The sequence below is a fragment of the Falco peregrinus genome, chromosome 6 (genome assembly GCF_023634155.1).
Source record: "Falco peregrinus isolate bFalPer1 chromosome 6, bFalPer1.pri, whole genome shotgun sequence".
Classification (NCBI taxonomy): Eukaryota; Metazoa; Chordata; class Aves; order Falconiformes; family Falconidae; genus Falco; species Falco peregrinus.
The window spans coordinates 16,039,001-16,051,782 of NC_073726.1; the positions used below are offsets into that span (position 1 = coordinate 16,039,001).

At 65.3% G+C, this 12,782-nt stretch overlaps 1 protein-coding gene across 1 annotated transcript; it reads left to right on the forward strand.

Annotated features, from left to right (window-relative positions):
* Positions 1-555: 555 nt before the first annotated feature.
* On the forward strand, positions 556-12,483 carry POLD1 (DNA polymerase delta 1, catalytic subunit). The gene is made up of 27 exons (XM_055807668.1): positions 556-583; positions 631-689; positions 942-1,113; positions 1,494-1,601; positions 1,801-1,941; positions 2,310-2,435; positions 2,618-2,786; positions 3,162-3,406; positions 3,686-3,852; positions 4,297-4,401; positions 4,618-4,758; positions 5,200-5,310; positions 5,857-6,048; positions 6,341-6,429; positions 6,536-6,652; positions 6,886-6,999; positions 7,260-7,407; positions 7,663-7,758; positions 8,214-8,351; positions 8,720-8,895; positions 9,343-9,495; positions 9,858-9,960; positions 10,282-10,414; positions 11,021-11,134; positions 11,261-11,313; positions 11,580-11,677; positions 12,262-12,483. Exons 1-27 carry the CDS (start codon positions 556-558, stop codon positions 12,464-12,466), a joined length of 3,501 nt encoding a protein of 1,166 aa, XP_055663643.1. The 3' UTR covers positions 12,467-12,483.
* Positions 12,484-12,782: the final 299 nt, after the last annotated feature.

A 12,782-nucleotide genomic window follows, 5' to 3' on the forward strand; every position in this document is an offset into this window, starting at 1 on the left:
GGGTTGGATGCCTCAGTTCCTGGGAGGGTGGGTTTTTTTTGGGGGGAGGGGGGGTGTCCCCCAGTTTTATGGGGGGTTATCTAGACCCCTCAATTTGGAGGGTTTGTCTGAGCACCTTGTTTGGGGGGGTGGGGGGGGCTGAGTACCTGGGTTCCCTGGATGATTTGGGGAGGGTCCCTAATGTTTTTGGCTTTTTGGGGGCCCTGATTTTGAGGGTGGGGTCTAGACCTTTTTGTTTTGGGGGGGTGGCCGAGTAGCTGGGGTCCTGGATGATGTGGGGTGTGTCCTGCAACCTTGGGGCCTCCAAATGAGGAATTTTTTTTAATTTTTTTTTTGGGAGGCCTCCACTCAACCTTGGGGGTGTCTGAACCCCTCAGTATTTTTTGGGGGGGGGGGGGGGCGGGCAGCAAGTGCCTGGGTTACTTGGGAATTTTGGGGTCCAGACTCCGTTTGGGGGCCGGTGGGGCAGAAGCCTGGGCGTATAGGAGGGTCTCTGGGCTGTAGCCCCCGGCGTGCCGGTTGGGGTACCCGGCGGCCCTTTCCGCCACACTCAACATGGCGGCGCCCATAATCCGGAAGCCTCGTGTCACGTGTGGCCGCATTCACCAATAGCCGCGCATCTCCGGGGAGGAACCGCCCGTTGGCCACGCCCCTTCGCTGTTGGCGGGAGAACGCGTCCTCGGCGTAATGTGCGCAGCTGGGGGGTTCCTGAGGGGGCAGGGGGGGTTCCCCGCTGTCTGGGGGGGTCTTGAAGGGTTGGGGATTCCGGGGAGCTCGTAAGGAGCTGGGGGGAGCCTGAGGGTGTCTCTGAGGGGCCCCTGGGGACTGAGGGGCCTCTGGTGGGGAGTCTCTGACGGGGTGCTGGGTCTGGGGGGGCTGTCCCCGGGCTGCTGGGGGGCCCCGGCGCATCCCCACAACCTCCCCCTGCTCCTTCCCCACAGGATGGAGGGGAAACGGCCGGGGACGCCCGGGGGTCCGCCCCAGGCGAAGCGTTTGCGGGGGGGGGGCGGGGGGTCCCCTCCCAGTTCGAGGAGGAGCTGGCGCAACTGGAGGAACTGGAGGCCGAGCTGGCAGCCGAGGAGCCCCCCCAGACCTCTGAGAGCCAGCCCCTAGGTGAGGTGGAGGACAGGGTGTGGGAGCTATGGGGTGGAATGGGGTGCTGTGGGGCAGGATGGGATGCTGTGGGGGCCGATGGGGTGCTGGGGGGCAGGGTGGGTGTGTTTGGGGTGCTGGGGGCGTGATGGGGTGCTATGGGACAGGCTGAGGATGCTGTGGGGCAGGATGGGGTGCTGGGGGGCAGGGTAGGTGTGTTTGGGGTGCTATGGGACAGGCTGTGGGGCAGGGTGGGGTGCTGGAGAGCAGGGTAGGAGTGTTTGGGGGTGTGACAGGGTGCTGTGGGGCAGGATAGGGTGCTGGGGGGCAGGGGGCAGGGTAGGATGCTGGAGGTGCTGTGGTGTGCTGTGGGTCAGGACAGGCTCTGCCCCCCACCCCAGGCAGCCAGTTTGTGGGAGAAGTGAACGCCAAGTGGCGGCGCCCGGCCCTGCCTCTGCAGCCGCCCGACACCCTCTGCTTCCTGCAGCTCGACATCGACCACTACATCGGTCAGCACCCACAGGACCCCCCCTGCCACCCATGGGACAACCCTCTGCACCCATGGGTCCCCTGGGGGAGCACTCAGACCCCCAAGTCCTTGAGGGCGGCACCTCAGGGGTCCCTCAGCACTCATGGGTGCCCTGGGAGGGGATGACACCTAAGCAACCCCTTGCCAGGGGAGTGTGTGACCCAGCCATGCCCCCTCAGGGTCCCCACTGCCTGGGATGTCAGGGGCCACCCAAGGCCCTGTGCCCATCCTCCGCGTCTTTGGGGTGACAGCAGCTGGCAACAGCGTCTGCCTCCATGTCCACGGCTTTTCCCCCTACTTCTACGTCCTGGGGCCACCTGGTGAGTCAAGGACGCCCCCAACCCTCCTTCCCCCCCAACCCTCCTTCACCCCCCTTCCCCGCCCTTCCCCCCACAACACCCCATCCCGCCCCCACTTCCACCTGGGGCTTCTCTAGTGGTTTGTATAAGGGTTGTGCCTTGGACCCGCCTCGGGAGCCCCTAAACCCTTCTAGCCCCCTCCATAACCCCCTGACCCCCCCAAAATCTGCCCCTCCCAGTTGCACCTGTGGATTAATGGCTCATCCAAGGGTTGTGCTTACTGTGGGATGTGGGAGGGCCTCAGTGTTCCCCCTGCCTCTCCCTTCTCCCCCCCCCGGGGCTGCAGGGCCTCCCCATGACCCCTCTCTTTCCCTGTCCCCCTGCTTCAGGTTTGGGGGTGCAGCACCTGGAGGACCTGAAACGGGAGCTGGATGCAGCATTGTTGCGGGAGCAGCGGAACAGCAAGGAAGGGCTGAGCCAGGCTGTGCTGGCCCTGGAGCTGTGCCACAAGCAGAGTGAGTGATCCCCCCACACCACCCCCCAGCCCCCCCATGCCAAGCAATGGGGTTCTGGAGGGGTTTGGGGGTGACCTGTGTGGGGGAAACCGTAGCATAGCTGCACTGTGGGGCAGGAGGAGCCCCCTAAGTGGCTGTGGGGGGGTTCAGGGGAGCTGCTGACACCCTGGTGCATCCCCCAGGTATGCTGGGGTACCAGGGGGGGCAGATGGCCCTGTTTGTGCGGGTGGTCCTGGCCCTCCCCCGGCTGATTGCCCCCGCCCGGCGGCTACTGGAGCAGGGGCTGCGCTGGGGTGGGCTGGGGATGCACCCCGCCCCCCCGTTTGAGGCCAACATTGACTTCGAGATCAGGTAAGGGACTCTACCACCTCCCAGAACTGTCTCATGGGCTCCCCCATGTCCCCTGGAGTCCTCAAACTGCCCCCCAGGGTCCTCTGTCTGCCGCCCTGGGGTCTCTACTTGTTCCCCAGCATCTCTAAGCTACCCCTCTATGTCCCCATGTGGCCCCTGGGGCTCCCCCGCTTCCTTCCAAAGTCCCTTGTCTGCCCCCCTGGGGTCCCCATTTGTCCCCAGGCCCCCCCCCACTCCCCTCTTAAAGTCCCCATCTGCCCCCCTGTGTCCCCCACTTACCCTCATCTGCCCCACCAGGGTCCCCCATTGACCCCCTGGGGTCCCCAAACCTCCTCAGTCCTGCCCCCCTCCTTCACCCCCATTTCTTCCCCCCAGGTTCATGGTGGACACAGGGCTGGTGGGGTGCTGCTGGCTGGAGGTAGAGAAGGGTCAGTACCAGTTGCGGGGGGCCCCCACCAGCCCTGGGGTCCCCCCTGGGCACCCCCCCCCGGTCTCTCTGTGCCAGCTGGAGGCGGATGTAGACTGGGTGGGGCTGCGGAGTCACCCTCCTGAGGGACCCTGGCTCTGTCTGCCACCCCTGCGCATCCTCAGCTTCGACATCGAGTGTGCTGGCCGCAAGGGTGAGGGGCAGGGGGGGACATCGCGGGGGAGGGGGGACATGGGAGGTCAGGAGGGGCAGTGGAGGAATGGGGGGGACTGGAGGGACAGGGGGATGGGGGGACATTGCGGTGCAGAGGTGACAGTGGGATGCAGGGGTGATGTTGGAGCACGGAGGTGACAGTGGGGGCACAGCGGTGATGTCGGGGCACAGGGCCAGGGGCTGGAGGGTGCAGGGGGTGTCAGGGCACAGGTTGATGAGGGGGCGTGGGGTGACCCGAGGGTTCCTGCATGGCCCCCAGGCGTGTTCCCCGAGGCAGAGCGGGACCCGGTGATCCAGGTGGCGGGGGTGGTGCTGCGCCAGGGGGAGCGTGAGCCCTTCCTCCGCACCATCTTCACCCTCCTGCCCTGCGCTCCCATCCTCGGCTCCCAGGTGCTCAGCTTCCAGCGGGAGCGAGATCTCCTCCAGGTCAGTGGGGGGGACAGGGGGCTGGGGGGCTCCAGGAGGGAGCTGGGTGGCTCCAGGAGCTTCCTGCGGTGTGTGGGAGGGTTCCAGGAGGAATCTGGGGGCTGATCAGGGGTCCCTGGGGGAGGCCCTCAGGGGGTCTGGTGGGCTCCAGGAGGAATCTGGGGTGTTTGAGGGGGGCTGGGAGTTGGGGATGCTCAGGGGTCCTGGGGGGCTTTCAGGGGGTTAGGGGCCTGCAGCAGGTCCCTGGGGGGCGCTTGGGAGTCCTGGGGGTGTGTGGGGAGCTTGGGGGGGACTCTTGGAGGTCCTGGGTGGCTCCAGGAGGGGCCTAGGGAGCTCTTGGGGGTCCTTCCTGGGGTTGGGGGGGTTATGGGGGTCTGGGGGAGTTTTGGGGACACCTCTGATCACTTTTTCCACCCCACCCGCCATGTCCCCTCTCTCCTCCAGTCATGGGCTGAGTTTGTCCGGATCGTGGACCCCGACATCATAACGGGCTACAACATTCAGAACTTTGACCTGCCCTACCTGCTGCAGCGTGCCCACATCCTCAAGGTGCCCCCCAACCTGCCCCATAGCCCCCAGCCTGCCTCATGGCACCCCATGCCCCGCCCCCCCCAGCCCCTCCAGCCTGCCCCACAGCACCCTGCGGCCCCCAACCTGCCCGTAGAAGTCTGACCTCTCCCCTCCTCAACCTGTCCCACAGGCAGAGCCCTTCCCCTGCTCCCCAACTCCCCTCATGGCCCCCCAACTGCCCTCGTTGCCCCCCAGGTGGAATCCTTCCCCTTCCTGGGGCGCATACGGCAGTGCCGCTCAGTTGTGCGGGATTCAGCGTTCCAGTCCCGGCAGCTTGGCCGGCGTGAGAGCAAAGTGGTCAGTGCCGCAGGGAGGGTGACGCTCGACCTGCTGCAGGTATGGGGGGGCCCGGGGGGGCCGGGGTGGGGCTGGGTGACCCTTGATATGCTGCAGGTATGGGGGGCCCCGGGGAGCTGGGGGTGGGTGGGGCTGGGTGACCCTCAATGTGCTGCAGGTGTGGGGGGACTTGGAGGTGGGGGATTTAGGGGCTGTGGGTGCTGTCAGGTTGTCAGGGCAATTGTTGGGGTGTTGGGGTGCAGTCGGGGTGTCGGGGCACAGCTGGGTGCAGCAGGGTGCTGTCAGGGTGGCACTGGGGCACAGTCGGGCGCTGTTGGGGTGTCAGAGCTAAGTCAGGGTGCAATCGGCGTGCCGTCAGGGTGTTGGGGTACAGTCAGGGTGCAGATGGGGTGCAGTCAGGGTGTTGGGGTGCCGCCAGGGTGTTGGGGCACCCTTGGGGTGCTGCCAGGGCGCAATGGGGTGCAGCAGGGCCATGCACAGGTGCTGCTGCGGGACCACAAGCTCCGCTCCTACACCCTGAACGCCGTCAGCTTCCACTTCCTGCACGAGCAGAAGGAGGACGTGCCCCACAGCATCATCACTGACCTCCAGGTTGTGGGGGGGCGCAGGGGCACCCCAGGGAGGTTCTGGGGACTGTCCTGCCCCCCGTGTCCCCTCCTTCCTACTCCCGTGTCCGCTCCTGTCCCCAGCACAGCTTGGAGCAGACATGGCACTCGCTGAGCTGGCCATCTACTGCTTGAAGGATGCTGTCCTCTCCATGCCCCTCCATGTCCCAGCTGTGACCATGACATGTCCCTTTGTGTTCAGCATGTCCTGCAGTGTCCCTGATAGGTCCCCAGTGTATCTCCAGCACAGCTCAGAGCAGCTGTGGCGCCAGCTGTCTGTCTGCTGCCTGCAGGATGCTTTCCCCTGGTGTCCCCCCATGGCCCCCAGTGTCCCCTCACGTCCCTGTGTCTCCCCATGTCCCTGATATGTCCCCGTGTCCCCATGCCCCCAGAACGGCTTGTAGCAGACACAGCGCTGTCTGTCTGCTGCCTGGAGGATGCTGTTCCTCGGTGTCCCCTCATGTCCCAGCCATGTCCCTGGCTTGTCCCTGTGTCCCCCAATGTCCCTGACATGTCCCCAGTGTCCCCCCAGAATGGCTCAGAGCAGACGCGGCGCCGGCTGGCCGTGTACTGCCTGAAGGACGCCTTCCTGCCACTGCGGCTGCTGGAGAAGCTCATGGTGGTGGTCAACTATGTGGAGATGGCGCGTGTTACTGGTGTCCCCCTCAGCTACCTGCTGATCCGAGGACAGCAGGTCAAGGTGGTCTCGCAGCTCCTGCGGCAGGTCAGAGGGGGTGCAGGGACACTGGGAGGGACGAGGGGTTTGGGGGGCATGGGGACAGACACTGGGAGGGATGAGGGGGTCGGGGGGCATGGGGATGGACACTGGGAGGGATGAGGTGGGGACAGGGGACGTGGGGACACAGGAGGGATATGGGGGCGGGCACCCCTGCGGCAGGGGGATCTGCACGCACCAGGGATGGTGGGGACACAGGCTGGGGAGCCACTGGGGTCTCAGGGAGGTGACTGGGGGTGCTGGTGCCCCCCCTGGTGCCAGTGACCCCCCTGTGCCCCAGGCGATGAAGGAGGACCTGCTGATGCCGGTGGTGAAGCCAGAGGGGGGGGAGGACTATGAGGGGGCCACTGTCATTGAGCCCCTCAAGGGGTGAGTGTGAGGGGACTGGCTCCGTGTGTGTCCCCAAACCTGTGACACCCCCAGACTCCTCTGTGACACCCCCTGACCCCCTGTAACCCACCCTGTGCCCGCCCAGGTACTACGACGTGCCTATCGTGACGCTGGATTTCTCCTCGCTGTACCCCTCCATCATGATGGCACACAACCTCTGCTACACCACCCTGCTGCCCCCGGGGGGGCCCCAGCGCTTTGGGTGGGAACTGGGAGGGACTGGGGGGAACTGGAGGGGAACTGGGAGGGGCTGGGGGGTACTGGGAACAGCTGGAATGGCTAGAGAGCACGGGGAGGTACTGGCAGGGGCTGGGGTAGGGTTGCGGTCACTGGGTGCGGCTTGGGAGGGGCTGGGGGGATCAGGGGCAGTGGGGACACCAGGAGGCAGCTGTGGGTGCCCCACCCACCCTGTGACCCCCCCTTTTCCCCCTCCAGGCTGGGCCCCAGTGACTTCATTCGCACCCCAACGGGTGAGCTCTTTGTCACTGCCAGCGTGCGCAAGGGGCTGCTGCCCCGTGTCCTCGAGGGGCTGCTGGCTGCCCGCAAGAGGTAGGGACATGGGGGGTGGAAGCACACACTGGGGGACAGGGGGATACGGGAACGGGGGGGACGTGAAGGAACAGGGGGACATGGGGGGATGCGGGACACACAGGTGGCCATGGAGAGGACATGGAGGGGGACATGTCCCCTGAGGGATTTTGGGGTCTCCATATGAAGATTGGGAGTCCCTGGTGGGTTTGTGTCCCTCTGTGGGGTTCTGGGGCTGGGGTTGGCTGTGGGTCGCTGTGGGTCACAGCAGGTCCTGGCAGGGTGAAGGCAGAGCTGGCGCAGGAGCAGGATGGGTTCCGGCGGCAGGTCTTGGATGGGCGGCAGCAGGCACTGAAGGTCAGCGCCAACTCAGTCTATGGCTTCACCGGTGCCCAGGCTGGGCGCCTGCCCTGCCTCGAGATCTCCCAGGTGAGCCCCATGGCTGCCTCACAGCGCCCCACTGCTCCCCGTGGCACCCCACCGCACCCCACGATGCCCCATAGCACCCGACAGATCCCCACAGCACGTGCTGTCCCCAACACAGCTTCCCTCGGGCTTCTTGGACCCAGCACTGGGCTTTCCCTGAACCCCTCAGGCAGGTGGGGGGTCCCTGCCCCTCAGCCCTCCCTGCCTTACGCCCCCCTCTGCCCCACAGCCCCCCAATGTCCCTGTGTGTGTCCCCAGAGTGTCACCAGCTTTGGGCGCCAGATGATTGAGCGGACAAAGCAGCTGGTGGAGAGTAAATACTGCCTGGCGCAGGGCTTCCCTGCAGATGCCAAGGTGGGCTGAGCAGGCTTCTGGGGGTCCTGGGTGGGTTCTGAGGCATTCGGGGGGGATGCCGAGGGGCTGGGGGGGCCCCAGAGGGCAAATCTTGCCTGGTGCTGGGTTGCCCTGCTGATGCCAAGGTGGGTCCTGGGAGGGGTGTGGCGGGTCCTGAGGGTTTTCCGGGGCATCCCAGGGAGTTTTAGGGGGTCCTGAGGGGGTTTTGGGGCATCCCAGGGGGTTTATAGTGGGTGCTGAGGGGATTTGGGGGGGGTCCTGGGGGCGGTTTGGGGGTCTCGGGGAGAATTGGAGGTCCCAGGGGGGGTTTTGGGGAGGGGTCCTAGGGACAGTTTGGGGGTTCCAGGGGCAGATTTGGGAATTCCCGGGGTTTTCAGGGGTCCCGGGAAGATTTGGGAATGCTGGGGGGGAGATGTAGGGGTCCCGAGGGTGACCCTGAGGCCATGCCCTCCCAGGTGGTGTACGGGGACACGGACTCGGTGATGTGCCGGCTGGGGGTGACCTCGGTGGCTGAGGCGATGGCCCTGGGGCGGGAGGTGGCCACCTGGGTCTCCAGCCACTTCCCCTCCCCCATCAAACTGGAGTTTGAGAAGGTCAGAGGGGCCCGGGGGGGTCCCCACGTCCCCAAGGGGGGTTCTTAGATCCCTGGGGGGGGCGGTCCTCATGTCCCCAGGTGTGTCCCTGCATTCTTGTGAGGGTCCCTGGGGTGGTCTCCAGGGAGACCCCCACATCACTGGGATGGTCCCCATGTCCTCAGGGATGTCTGTGGGGTCCCCATGTTCTTCTGAGGGTCCCCATGTCCCAAAAGTTTTCCCGGGGGTCTCCCTACGTCCTTGGGGCATCCCTACAGCCCCAAACCTGTCCCTTCAGTGACCCCTGTGTCCCTGGACGGTTCCCATGTCCCGGAATGGGGGGGTCCCCACATTCTGAGATGGTCCGTGCTGAGGTTGCCCCACCACAGGTGTACTGGCCATACCTGCTGATCAGCAAGAAGCGCTACGCGGGGCTCTGCTTCTCCTCCCGCGCCGAGGCCCACGACAAGCTGGACTGCAAGGGGCTGGAGGCCGTTCGGCGTGACAACTGTCCCCTGGCTGCCAACCTGGTCACCGCCTGCCTGCACCGCATCCTGCTACACCGGTGAGGGGGTGCAGGGTGGTCCTGTGGGGCGGGGAGGGGTCCCCGTGAGCACTGTGTGCCACACGGTGTCCCTCCATGAGAAGGGGCGGGGGGGAGGGGCGTCATCATGTGTCCCCGGTGGATGGGGTATGGGGTGCAGGGGTCCCCATGTGTGCCCCCCATGGATGCTGTGGGGGTGGGGGGTCCCCATGTGTCTTCTGTGGGTGCTGTAGGGCCCTGTGACACCCCCCATCCTCCTCTCCTTGGGGAAGCTGTGGGGTGATGTGGGCATCCCCCAGCGCCCCCAACCCCCTTTTCTCCCCCAGGGACTCCAAGGGGTGATCTCAGACCTCCTGGGGAAGCTGGGGGTCCCCCAGCACCCCCAGACCCCCCTGTGTTGCCCCGCAGGGACCCTACGGTGTGATGTGGGCATCCCCCAGCCCCCCTGAACCTGCTTTTTCCCTCCAGGGACCCCGATGGGGCGGTGGCCCACGCGCAGGAGGTGATCTCGGACCTGCTGTGTAACCGGGTGGACATCTCGCAGCTCGTTATCACCAAGGAGTTAACGAGGGCGGCCAGTGCCTACGCAGCCCCCCAGGCCCACGTCCAGCTGGCCGAGAGGTGGGGGGACCCTCTGGCAGCACCCCAAAACCAGCACCAGCAAATGGGGACCCCCGGGTGGGCACACTGGAAGAGGCACCCCAAAAGGGGGATCCCAAAATGGGCAACTGAAAGTAGAGACCCCCAAATGGGCACCCCGAAATGGGGGTTCCCCAAATAGGCACCTAAAAAAGGAGACCCCTTACATGGGCACCACAAAACAGATCCCCCCCCCCCCAAATTTGGCACCTTATACCCCCTCCCCAAACTGGGCACTTTTATGGGGCACCTGCAGGTGGGTGTCCCCAGACTGGGGGAGGGGAGGTGGGGGTGACCAAAGTGGGGTGCCCCCCACCCATGGGTGCCTCCCCCCCTGCCCTTAGGATGCGGCAGCGGGACCCTGGCAGTGCCCCCAGCTTGGGCGATCGCGTCCCCTATGTCATCGTCACCGGCGCCAAGGGGGTGGCTGCCTACATGAAGTCTGAGGTGGGGAGTGTGTGGGGGGGCACCTTGGGTTGGGGTGGGCATGAGTCGGGGGGGCTCATCCTGTGAGGGACACACGGGGGGGCCATGATGGGGATTTGTGGCGGCTTGTGAGGGGGTGGGGGGACATGGGGGGGATGCAATGGGGACTGGGGAGCCCAGGGGGAACATGGAGGTGGTCCAGAGATGAACAGAGGGATGAGGCACCAGTGGGTTTCTGGGAGGATAAACTGGGGGTGTGATGGGACAGAGGGACATCGGGGGGGTGCCGGGGGAATCCCCAAAGCCACTGCCTGCCCCCCTCCCGCCCCCCCCCCCCCCCAGGATCCCATCTATGCCCTGGAGCACAACCTGCCCATCGACACCCGCTACTACCTGGAGCAGCAGCTGGCCAAGCCTCTGCTCCGCATCTTCGAGCCCATCCTGGGCGAGGGCCGGGCCGAAAGCGTCCTCCTGCGTGAGTCACTCCAAAGCCAACGCTGGGGGCACCCCAAAACCCACCTGAGGACCCCAAATCCCACCCAGGGCTCCCACCAGTACCCCCTTGAGCCCATCCTGGGCAAGAGCAGGGCTGAGAGTGTTCTCCTGCTTGAGTCACCCCAAAACTGATACTGTGGTGAACCCAGAAATGCTCTTGCACCCCAAAACCCACCTGGGGACCCCAAACTCATCCAGGGGACCCCGAAATCCCACCTCCACCCCCTTGGTCCCAGCTGTATGGACAGCAGGGCTGAGAGTGTCCTCCTGCCTGATTACCCCAAAATACACGTGGGACCCCAAAATCCTTCTCAGGGGACCCTAAACCTCGCTGGGGGCACCCCAAAACCTGCTTGGGGACCCGAAAACCCACCAGGTGACCCCAGATACCCCCCAGTCTCCCCCAAATCCCCCACCCCCACCCTAGGACCCCCCTCTGGGGACCCACAGCACAGGGTGCCCCTGGGGAAGGAGGGGGTTAGATTTAGAGGCTCCCAGGGGTGTGGGAGGATTTGGGGGGCTCTGGGGGGGTTGGGGATTTTGTTGCCCCCCCCCCACCCCCGACCCCTTCTTTTTTTCCCTGCAGAGGGGGAGCATACCCGCTGCAAGACAGTGCTGACAGCCAAGGTCGGGGGGCTCATGGCCTTTGCCACCAAGCGCAGCACCTGCGTGGGGTGCCGGGCCATCCTGACTCACCATGGTGAGTAGGACCCTCCCCCCAAGAATAACGGGGACCCCCCCGGGGGCTGCTGCCAGCTGCCCCCCCATCCCACCCCAGGCAGGATCAGGTCCCAGTTGTCCCCTGTTTCTCTCCCCACCCCGCCAGGTGCCGTGTGTGACTTCTGCCGGCAGCGACAGTCCGAGCTCTACCAGAAGGAGGTGGGGGTCCTGGATGCTTGGGTCCATATTTTGGGGGTGTCCCGACACCTGGGTCCCCCCTTTTTTTTTCGGGGGGTAGGGTGTGGAATGCCTTTTCCCTCTTCTTTTGGGGTATCCTAAACTTCTGGGTCCCCTCTTTGGGGCACTCCTGATGCCTGGGTCCCCCTGTTTTTGGGGCGCTGTCCTGGACACTTGGGTCCCTTTTTCAGGGCGTTCCCTGGATCTCTGTTTTTGGGGGGGTCCCTGATGCCAGCCTTTGTCCGCAGGTGTCCCAGCTGGCAGCGCTGGAAGAGCGCTTCTCCCGACTCTGGAGCCAGTGCCAGCGCTGCCAGGGCTCCCTGCACGAGGACGTCCTCTGCACCAGGTGACCTTCCTGAGCTGCCACCCCCTGTGTCCCCCACGCTATCCCCAGGTGCCCCACATCCCCCTGTCATTGTCCGTGGTGGTCCTCAACATTGTCCCCAACATTGCCAGTGTCCTCCCACCATCCCCCAATGTTCTCCATGCTGTCCCTGGGTCTCCCGTGTCCCCTTGAAGTCCCCAGCATCCCTGATTTTGTCTCCAACATTGTCCCCAATGTCCCCCCATGCTGTCCCTGTGTCCCCCAATGCCATCCCTGTCCCCTGTGTCCCCCTACACTGTCTTTGTGTCTCCAATATCCTCCCCATATACCCCCACAATGTCCCCAATACCATCCCTGTCCCCCCAACTCTGCCCCCGTCGCCCCTCACATGTCCCTACGTCCTCAACGCCATTCGTCTGCCCCCTGTGATGTCCCCAATGTCCCCCCATACTGTCTCTGTGTCCCCAGTGCCATCCCTGTCCTGTCTGCTGTCCCCAGTGTCTCCCTACACTGTCTTTGTGTCTCCAGTGTCCCCCTCATACACCCCCACAATGTCCCCCACGCCATCCCTGTCCCTCCCCCCTGATGTCCCCGTGTCCTCCCAGCCGCGACTGCCCCATTTTCTACATGCGGTGGAAGGTGCAGAAGGACCTGGACGCACAGGAGCGACTGGTGGCCCGCTTCGGCCCCCCCCAGCTGGTGAGGGGAGGCCGCTCTGGGGTCCTGGGACCCTCCAGGACCCCCCTTCCGCCCCTCCCCTGGCGGGATTTGGGGCATTTTCGTGGGTTTTCTACTGTGAATAATAATTAAAAAAGCACTGATTTTGAGTGGTTCTGTGGCTAGGGGCGGGGCGGGGGGGTGGGGGTAGGGGAGAGGCCCTGGGTCCCCCTTTAAGGATAATGGGGGGTGGGGTGGGGGTCGTTGGGATATCTCGGGGAGCAGGGTGTCTAGGGGAGGAGGGCTAGTGCGGCCGGCGTCCTCCCCGCCACGGCGGGCGCGCTCTGTTCAGGGGCGGAGCCTGCTGTGGGCGGGGCTCTTCGTGATGGGCGTCTCCCCGCCTGTGCGCACCCTCCGAGGCGGAGCTGCACCGGGGCGGGGCTTCCCATTTGACTGGCATCGCGCCGCC

Excerpts from the sequence above, each read along its gene's own strand:
- POLD1 (XM_055807668.1), top strand. The coding sequence starts at position 556 with ATGGCGGCGCCCATAATCCGGAAGCCTC. Across the intron at positions 6,430-6,535 it reads GTCATTGAGCCCCTCAAGGG|GTACTACGACGTGCCTATCG; the intron begins GTGAGTGTGAGG and ends GTGCCCGCCCAG. Across the intron at positions 11,678-12,261 it reads GAGGACGTCCTCTGCACCAG|CCGCGACTGCCCCATTTTCT; the intron begins GTGACCTTCCTG and ends GTGTCCTCCCAG.